This window comes from Macaca nemestrina, chromosome 7, assembly GCF_043159975.1.
Source record: "Macaca nemestrina isolate mMacNem1 chromosome 7, mMacNem.hap1, whole genome shotgun sequence".
NCBI lineage: Eukaryota > Metazoa > Chordata > Mammalia > Primates > Cercopithecidae > Macaca > Macaca nemestrina.
In genome coordinates, this window is record NC_092131.1 from 7206661 (window position 1) to 7216357 (window position 9697).

The 9697-nt window shown below is 61.7% G+C and overlaps 1 protein-coding gene across 10 annotated transcripts in view; it reads left to right on the forward strand.

The window, feature by feature from the left end:
- LOC105467416 (brain enriched guanylate kinase associated) overlaps positions 1-9448 on the forward strand; it is a 50126-nt gene extending 40678 nt beyond the window's left edge. For 7 of the 10 annotated variants that reach the window (XM_071099595.1, XM_071099596.1, XM_011716995.3 and 4 more), the window contains 5 exons: positions 72-233; positions 1538-1604; positions 2629-2736; positions 5998-6081; positions 7280-9448. In XM_071099595.1, the coding sequence (XP_070955696.1) occupies positions 72-233; positions 1538-1604; positions 2629-2736; positions 5998-6081; positions 7280-8626 (1768 nt within the window). In that variant the 3' untranslated portion in view covers positions 8627-9448. The remainder of the gene's footprint in view (positions 1-71; positions 234-1537; positions 1605-2628; positions 2737-5997; positions 6082-7279) is intronic. The other 3 variants (XM_071099597.1, XM_071099599.1, XM_071099598.1) reach the window with 1 other exon arrangement.
- Positions 9449-9697: the final 249 nt, after the last annotated feature.

Below are 9697 nucleotides of genomic sequence, written 5' to 3' on the forward strand. Positions count from 1 at the left end.
GGCTGGCCCGCGGGCCTCAGTTTCCCCCGCTCAGCGCCGCGGCCCCGCCCGCCGCCGCCATGTCGTTGCAGCGCGCTGCAGGAGCAGAAGGGCGAGCTGCGTAAGCGGCTGTCCTACACCACACACAAGCTCGAGAAGCTCGAGACCGAGTTCGACTCCACGCGCCACTACCTGGAGATCGAGCTGCGGCGCGCGCAGGAGGAGCTGGAGAAGGTCACGGAGAAGCTGCGCAGGTGAGGGGCGGGGCGTGGGCCGGGCCGGGGCGGGGCGAGGGGCGGGGCGGGCCGGGGCGGGGGGCGAGGCCCGGGAAGCCCCACGCGGTGCTCCCCTCCCACCCTGGCTGTTGACCCCACTCAGATGCGGAGTCCAGAGGTTCTGGCAGGGGAAGCGCTTCCTCCAAAGTCACACTTTGGAGCAGCCGAGCCAGGATTTGAACCCCGGCAGATGTCCAGACCCTGACTGGTCCACCCGGAGCCCAGCCATGGTCCCCTGGGTCCTGATGGGAAAAGCTGTGTCTAGCCCGGAGATGAACCAGTTTAGGGACCATTCCCTTGAGCGTGTGCGGGCTAGTGAAGTGTCGATCAAGGTGTGCCGGACTCCCTCAAACACCACACTTTTCTAAAAGCAGTTTTCTTGTGCACATTTAAAATGGATGTTTTTCTGAAATGTAATATGCACTTTCCCGTCTTCTTAAACAGAAGATGAAAGAAGCATGCAACCTTTGCTGTTGGCTTTATTTGCCTCCCTGTTGCCCCCCAGGGAGGACTTGCCATAGGGAGAGGGTTTGTTCCTCTTCGAACGGCCCCACCTCCTGGGTGTTTTGAATGTTACCCTCCATTCATATGGAAACCAAGTTTGGGCAGTGCGGTCAGATCTCAGTTAAAGTCTGGGCCCTGCCCGTTACTGCTTTAAGTAATTAAAGTTTCACCTCAGTTTCCCTATTGGCAAGACAGGGGCCATAACACAACACATAGGTTCTCTGAGGCTGGACACCATCCCCAAGCCCCTCCCACCAGCAATAGAATCTCCAAACACCTGATTCCCACCTGACACTCGGCTCCACTCCTCCTTCCCGGCAGAACGGAGTCTTGTTCACTGTGAGGTCTCCAGCCTTACCCCAGGGCCCCTCACATAGTTAGTGTTAAGTCTCTTCCCTGCTCATTTGCATTTGAACTGTCAACCCCATAACAGATTTGTAAGAATTGTGGGTCAAATGTGAGTAAACTGGCTCCACGTGCAGATGGGACAGAGTCTCTTGTGAATAACAAGCCTTCGCTTCTCATCCTCAGGGGATTCTGGGGTGGAGGGGGAAATACAGTCCTGGGCCCTGGCCTAGGAACAGCTTCTACCAAAGTTTGCTTTAATGGGCTGTTTTCTGCTCTGTGCAGAGGGGCACAGATTCCACCAGGGTGAGGCTGGTGGGGTGAGCTCGGGAGGTCCAAATTCAGCGCCATCCTGCTCAGCAGGCTGTGCAGCCATGAGGGTCGTGGGAGGGCCAGGCCTGGCATGGCAGTGACCCCATTGCCTCCTGCGCCAGGATTCAGAGCAACTACATGGCACTGCAGAGGATCAACCAGGAGCTGGAGGACAAGCTGTACCGCATGGTGAGGCCGCCAAGCAGCACCCACTCCCCCACCCCGCACCTCCTCCCCTGGGGGAGCCACCCAGCTGACACGCCTGGCCCACTCAGGAGCTGGGACACAGGTCTTGCTGGTCCCACCCCTTTCTCCACGGAACATGTGGAGCCGGGTGGGTGCTCTCCGGCTAAGTGCGTACTTGGGTCCAGGGATCCCCTGTGCTGCCTGAGCAGCGGGTGGGAGCACTCTAGCCTGGGGGCATGTAAGAGGGGCTGTGGACGGAGGACATAAACTGGGAACCGGCCCCCCAGCTCAGCCTGCCAGTCCAAGGACCTGGGCCCAGGAGGATAGAGAGGCCGAATTCAGGCCCTGGGTAAGCCAGAGGCAGGTTTGAGTCCCAGCTCCACTCTCATGGGGACCCTCACACCACCTGCAGATGACCTCAGTGGGGTTGCCATTTTCTCTGTGACCGCACTGCCGGGATGTGTCCAAGAGGGACAGGGTGTGGGTTTCTGGTGCCACCCCCTTACTAGGATGAAGAGGTTTCCTTTCTTTCTACTTTGGTGACCGGCTCATTTTGTTTTTGAAAGCAACAACCTGCCCACCTTTGCGGTGCTGTCGGAGAGGCGGGGTGGCAGGCCTGGGGACTGGGCCTGGCTCTGCCTGGGTCCCTGGACACAGGCCCTTTCCTTTCTGAGCCTCAGTTTCTCAATCTGTCTAGTGAGGTGGGCTGGGCTGTATGCCAGGCGCAAGTCATCTGTCCTCCGTCCCCACTCCCAGCTGCTGAGGCAGGACGCTGTCACCTCTGTGTTGCACATGAGAAACTGAGGCTCAGGGTGGCAGTGACGTCCCCAAGGCTGTCTGGATTGGCAGTGTTGGACCCAGGAATTGAACTAGGGTCTGTCTGTGCTCATTAACCCCGCACCCTTGGCCCTTCAAGTGTCTTGTCATTCACAGCTACAAGAGGCAACACAGGGGTTGCCGTTGAGTGACTGGGCTGGCCCACCAGGAGCCAACCACAGACTTCCTCCTCCCACTGTCCCACCCCCAGGGCCAGCACTATGAGGAGGAGAAGCGTGCACTGAGCCACGAGATTGTTGCCCTCAACAGCCACCTGCTAGAAGCCAAGGTGACCATCGACAAGCTGTCGGAGGACAACGTGAGTGCCGCACACACTTGGCCCGTGGAGGGCTGCTGGTGGGCCCAGGCGAGGGCTTCCCAGGATGCACTGGGAGTCACAGTCTGACTCTGAAGGGGACTGAGCTCAGCTGCTTCAACCCCAGCCTCAAGGGGCTGGCACAGGGTACAGGTGGATGGACAGGCCGGTCAGGGCTTTGAGAAGGACCTAGTGCAGTTGGGGAAGGATGGGGCTGCCTCGCTGAGGACGCCAAGAGTGTCCTTAAACAGACCCTCTGCCGTGAGGACTTGAGCTAGGGGATGCGGGGCCATATTATCCCATTCAAGGCAAGGCTTCCTGGCCTCAGGGCGGGGTCACGGCCACTCAGGACTCCTGCCCTTGGCCTGTTCCAGTGTCGCATCACAGCCGTGTGGCTGCCCATGGGGCCTAATTTCAGGTACCCTGTGAGATGGGCCCAGTTGCCCTCCACAGACCCCGGACAGCTGCCTCTGAATTCACGAATTAGCTTCTACTCCTTGCCAGACCCTACTAGGCTCCAAGATGATGGTGTGAACAACACAGGCAAAAAAAAAAAAAAAAAACCACGTCTGCCCACATGGAGTTCACATCTGAGTGGGGCAAACTCTGGAGTACGTGAGACGTGTGAAACGCTGTCAGAAACAGAAAGTGAGGAACGGTACCAGGGAGTCGCCAGCTGCGGGCCTGCAGATTTCAAGAGGGTGCTTCTGGAAGAGGCTGCTGGGCCAAGCCCTGAGGGAGTGTAGGAGCCAGCCATGCAGACACCCGTGGGAAGAGCGTTGCTTCCAGGCAGAAGAAAACGGGGGTGTGCAGCTGTACCTGGTTAACTTGGAGGACCCCAAAGAGGCCAAAGAGCGCCCAGCGGGAGGGGGAGCCAGGGTCTGAGGTCAGAAAGACCATAGGAGGCAGTGCTGCATAGGCTCCTCTCAGAAACCTGGGCTTTATTCTGAGTGCAGTGGGGAGCCATGGAAGGGTCTTAAACAGAGGAGCAACGTGATTGCATGTGCAGCTTCCCAGGGCTCACGTGGCTGCCGTGCTGGGAACAGGCTGTACGGACGAGGGCAGGAACAGAAGATCAGGAGGAGTCCAGGGCCATAGTCCAAAGGATGTTGGTGGCTCAGGCAATGGTGGAACTGGGCAGAGGGCTGAGATTCTGGTTGAGTTTTGAAACTAGAATCAACAGGACTAACCAAGATTTAGGATGTGGGTTGTTAGAAGAGCTGGGTCTAACCCAGCTACAGGGTTCAGAGCCCAAACAAAAGGAGTTGCCTGCCATTTCCTGGCTGGGGATAACTGGGGAGGGGCAGGAGCTGGGTGGGAGATGCATAGGAGCCCTTCGAGGGGAGATGTCACCAGGGCAGCAGGAGGTCCGGGTCTGGAGTTGAGCGTGAAGGCCGGCATGCCAGTGGAGACTGCCGAGGCAGCGTGCAGATAAGAAGCAGGGAGGCCCCAGGACGGAGTAGGGACCAGCAAGGATGCCTGGGAGGGAGTGGCCAGCAGGCTGGGGGACGCCAGGCAAGTACGGTGCCCCGATAGCCACTTGAGAAGGGGGCTGCAGTCAATGCCCTGGCCGGCTGACTTGCCAGCTACTGAGAGACCAGGTCAGAGGGCAAAGAAGAGGCATTGGGATTTGGGGAACTGGAGGTCGGTGGTGGAGTGGAGCAGTGGTTCCAGGCACAGGCCACCCTTCTGAGGAGTGTGGCTCTAGCAGGAGGAGGACAGGAGGACATGGGCTCGGGACAGGAGGTGCTTCTTAACGTGACAAGGCCAGGCCCCTTACATAAGTGGGCACTAGTCCTGGGGGCCTCTCTGCAGGGATGGTGCACATAAGGAAACTAAGGCATGGCCAGCTTCAGTGGTTTCCCAGGTAACCCAGGTGGTCGCTCGCAGACGGGGCCAGAACTCAACCTCGGGACTCTTGACTCCAGCAGCCCTGGGCCCTGGGCGGCCGGAGCGCTTGCCTCCACCTGCTTGCTCTGCCAGAGTGTCCCATGAGCATTTCCTCCCCAAGCCAGCAGCTGCAGCTGCTCAGGAAAGGCTCCCAGCTGTCCCAGAGATGGCCACCTCAGACACGAATAGCCCAGGCGGTTGGGTACTATGGACATGGCACCGGCCCCCAGTGGCAGCCACTCCTGGCTGTGGCTGGTGGGGCTCAATGGCAGACCTGGGCTGGCTGGGCAGTGCCTGCAGCCCTCTGGTGCCAGGGGCTGCTGATCGACTGGGGTCACACAAGGGGCCAGTTCTCAGCTCTCAGGCAGTCGTGCTGTTCTGTTCCTAGGAGGCCCAGGAGGGCACTGAGAGGGGCTTGGTGACTCCAATTCCCTCCACCGTGTAGGCCAAGTTGGGGGCACCAGCCTTCAGTGAGGGAGGCTCCAGGGCCGTGGTGGGGGGACAGAAAAGTGCCTGTGTCAGAGACAGCCTTCCCTAGACAGCAGGACGCCTGGTGCTGGTTGGGTTGGGACTGTGGCCAGCCTTGCCAGGAGCAGCCATGGGGCAGCTCAGGTGGGTCACAGGGCCTCCGGGCCACCCCAGGGCTAGCTGTCAGAGCCCTCGCAGTGGGGACCCCTGTGGGGCGGGAATGCAAGCCCCAAACACAGGCACATGCAACAGAGATTCTCAGTGGCGAAGCCACACCCCTTGAGTCCTACTGTTTGCATCTGTTTTCAGCTCAGGAGGCTGAGCCAGTGCCCGCCTGGGCCTGGGGTCACACACCTGCCCGGTCCCTGCCCAGCCCTGCAGCCATACTGTTTCCAGGCCACACTTTGGGAAGGGGGATGTGAGCAGCAAGTTTGAAGTACGGGGTGGAAGGTGCTGGGGGCTCATCCTGCCTCCCATTCCTGCCTGGCACTCCCTCCCAATCATCTTTGGAAGGACTCCGGGAGCCTGAGGGACAGGTAGAGGGAGACCAGGCCTGCTCTATGAGCCTGGGGGACCCCCGGGAGCTCAGGGCCATTGGGGCTCCTTCTTCTACCACTGCCCCCCACCTTATGGGAGGTTCCCATCTTGGCAGGGTCCCGAGGGCACCGGCTAGGGCAGCGGCAGGGCCCTCCATGCTCCAGCAGCCCCAGGTCAGAACGAGGCCCTCATTTTGCAGGCAAGAGTGTGGAACCCAGAGAGGGCCGGAGCCAGCAGTGGGTCCCTGTCCTGCCAAGCGCACAGCAGGCCCTGTGCACCCCACTGCCCCTGCTGGCCACTCGGCACTGGTCAGGGCGGCGGGGCCTTGGCTGGGGTGAGTGGCGCCGAACGCCTTCTCTTGTCTTTTAGGAGCTCTATAGGAAGGACTGCAATCTAGCGGCCCAGCTGCTGCAGTGCAGCCAGACCTACGGCAGGGTCCACAAGGTGTCTGAGGTAACGTGGCCCCGCAGCCAGGCCCACCCCACCCCGGGACCACCGGGCTTCTTTTGTGCCAGTGCCACCCCAAGGCCATTTCCCAAATATCTTTGAGGAGGAAGATGCCAGCTGAGCCTGAGCCTCCTCTATCCCCCTCGCTCATGTGGGGCCATGACATTCCTGATGGTGGAGGGGCTGCCAGAGACACCCCACCTCACACAGCCGTGCAGCCCCTGGCCCTCACCAGAGTCCCTTTGGCCCACCCCAGCTGCTGGTTGCCCTCTGTTTCCTTCGAGGGCTGCTCCAGGTCCTTGCTTCCACTGAGCACTGACACGGCAGAGTGACCTTTGCGGAACTTTGCAGGAGCCTGTGGTTGGGCACGATGATTGACGGTGCCTATTTCAGAAAGAAAACGTTCAGGAAAGAGGGCGGGACTGACGCCACACGGCAGGCAGGTAGCAGAGCCAGGACCCAGAACCAGGCCTGCCCGATGCCAAGGGCAGATGGGCCAGCGGCCCACCCCGGCCTGCCTATGGCCGCCGCACCGGGCGCACCCCGCCCCCCAACCCTCCCCTCACATGCAATCTCCCAGCCAGGCCTGTGTTCCTTTCCCCTGGTCCTGGGCCATGCCTGAGACACTCACAAAATAGATCAAACAGTAGCGGGACACCCCCAATGGCACCAGGCACTCTCAGCCCTGGCCCTCAATCTTTGTTGCATCTGTTTCTGAGTCTGTCTTCTTCAGGAATGCTCCAGCAGCATAACTGGGGGGCTGGGGAGCAGGTCATGCCCCCAGGAGAACCCATAGAACCCATGGCCCTGGGAGAGCAAGTCAACCCCTTGCTGGGCACAAAATGGGTGGCCTGGGGCTGGGAGTGGGTGCAGCCTTGAGTGGGACCTGAATCAGACCTGGGTTCTGGCTTCTCCAGGCGACTGCAGCTTCTGGGCTGTCCTGGGTGCAATGGGAGTGGGGTGGGGAGAGATGACCCAGGATCCCCAGGCACTCACAGCACCCACACCCCTGGGAGCTTGTTCAGTACATCGTCCTGGATCCAGGCTCCCTGTGGTGTGATTTGAGAAGCTGGGAGGCCCCGTTCGTCTGTCTGTCTGCCTGTCGGTCATGGCTAACCTCAGTCCTCAGCTTCGGGGCCAGGGCTGGGCCACCATGCTGACAGTGACCCTGTCCCTGCCCTCCCGCTCCTCCCACCCGTTCCAGCTGCCCTCAGACTTCCAGGAGCGCGTGAGCCTGCACATGGAGAAGCACGGCTGTAGCCTGCCATCCCCGCTCTGCCACCCGGCCTACGCCGACAGCGTCCCCACCTGCGTCATTGCCAAGGTGCTGGAGAAGCCGGACCCCACCAGCCTGTCCTCGCACCTGTCCGATGCCTCGGCCCGCGACCTGGCCTTCTGCGACGGGGTGGAGAAACCAGGCCCGCGGCCCCCCTACAAGGGAGACATCTACTGCAGTGACACAGCCCTCTACTGCCCGGAGGAGCGGCGGCACGACCGGCGGCCTAGCGTGGACGCGCCCGTGACCGACGTGGGCTTCCTGCGGACCCAGAACTCCACCGACAGCGCGGCCGAGGAGGAGGAGGAGGCCGAGGCGGCGGCCTTCCCGGCGGGCTTCCAGCACGAGGCCTTCCCCAGCTACGCGGGCTCTCTGCCCACGTCCAGCTCCTACTCCAGCTTCAGCGCCACGTCGGAGGAGAAGGAGCACGCGCAGGCCAGCACGCTGACCGCGTCGCAGCAGGCCATCTACCTGAACAGCCGCGACGAGCTCTTCGAGCGCAAGCCACCCGCCGCCACCTACGAGGGCAGCCCTCGCTTTGCCAAGGCCACGGCCGCGGTGGCGGCCCCGCTGGAGGCCGAAGTGGCCCCAGGCTTCGGGCGGACCATGTCACCGTACCCGGCCGAGACCTTCCGCTTCCCGGCTTCTCCGGGTCCCCAGCAGGCCCTGATGCCCCCAAACCTGTGGAGCCTGCGGGCCAAGCCGGGGACCGCCCGGCTCCCCGGGGAGGACATGAGGAGCCAGTGGCGGCCCCTGAGTGTGGAGGACATTGGCGCCTACTCCTACCCAGTGAGCGCCGCCGGCCGTGCCTCACCCTGCAGCTTCTCTGAACGCTACTACGGCAGGGCCGGGGGCAGCCCGGGCAAGAAGGCGGACGGCCGCGCCAGCCCGCTCTACGCCAGCTACAAGGCCGACAGCTTCTCGGAGGGGGACGACCTCTCCCAGGGCCACCTGGCAGAGCCCTGCTTCCTGCGGGCGGGCGGCGACCTGAGCCTCAGCCCCGGCCGCTCGGCTGACCCACTGCCCGGCTACGCACCCAGCGAGGGGGGGGACGGGGACAGGCTCGGGGTGCAGCTGTGTGGGGCCGCCAGCAGCCCTGAGCCCGAGCAGGGTTCCAGGGACTCCTTGGAGCCAAGCTCCATGGAGGCCTCCCCGGAGATGCACCCTGCCGCCCGCCTCAGCCCCCAGCAGGCCTTTCCGCGGACTGGTGGCACGGGGCTGAGCCGCAAGGACAGCCTCACCAAGGCCCAGCTCTACGGAACCTTGCTCAACTGAGCGCCTGCGTGCAGGCCTGGCCGTGGGCCCCTCCCCACCAGCCCACGGTGCCCCAAAGGGGCCGGCCCCACCTCTCCCCAGCCCCCGCTGTTCCCCCGCCCCTGCCAACAGGAGTCTGTTCCTCCCAGCACCTCCTCTCCTCCCCAACCCTGTAGGCCTGAGAGGAGGATCCCCCACACCGCGGTGTCCACCCAGCCCCGCCCCGTGGAACTCCACTTAGAACGTTTTTCACACGTCCTTCCCCCATGTGAGAGGAGCATCCCCCCTTTTATAAAGCGAAACTATTTTTATAGAGAAAAAGGGTCTTTCTTAACGCACTTGGCCTCCAGCTCCCTGGACGGCTGCCTTGGCGTTTTCAACACAAAGCTCCTTTATTTTTTGGGTGAGGGTGCGTGGGGCCTGCCCCTTGGAAGGGAAGGGAAGGACGTGTCCTGTGGAGACCAGACTCTGCAAGTAGGAAGTGGCAAGACCACCCCCGCCAGCCAGTGACAAGGGAACCCTGAAGTGTCCACAAAGAGGGAGCTGAAACGAGTTCGGGGCTATGAAGTGTTTTAAAAATCCATTTTTCGCAGTGTGGCCACCACACCGCCCTGAGCCCTCCCACGGCCCATAGTCCCTGGTGGGCCGGGATGATGCCCCAGTGCGGCCGGTGCTCATCTCCGCCCCCCGGGTCCGCCCCCTGACACCGTCTACTCTACCTCAGACATGATGAGGCCCTCCACTCCTGGTTTCTGTAGCTTGCATTCCTGTCGTCTCTGATGCATGCCCTGTCAGTTAGTACTGTATTTTGCATTCATTAATAAAAGACGCTGGTGGAAAGAATCTGGGTTGGGCTTTTTCTCCACCTCCTGCCTTTTGGTCTTGGGAACCTGGGGCCCCTGGTGTCCCTCCCCAGCTTTGTTCTCTGCAGCCAAGTTGGGCCCCTTAACTCCACTTCATACCCCATCCCCATAACACCCGGTCCCCACCCCGGCATCCAAGTTCCTATCTAGGGTGTGGATTCTCCTGCTTTTCCCAACCCACCGGATACAACAGCTCTTTTATCTCATGCTCCTGTGCGCTGCCCCACCG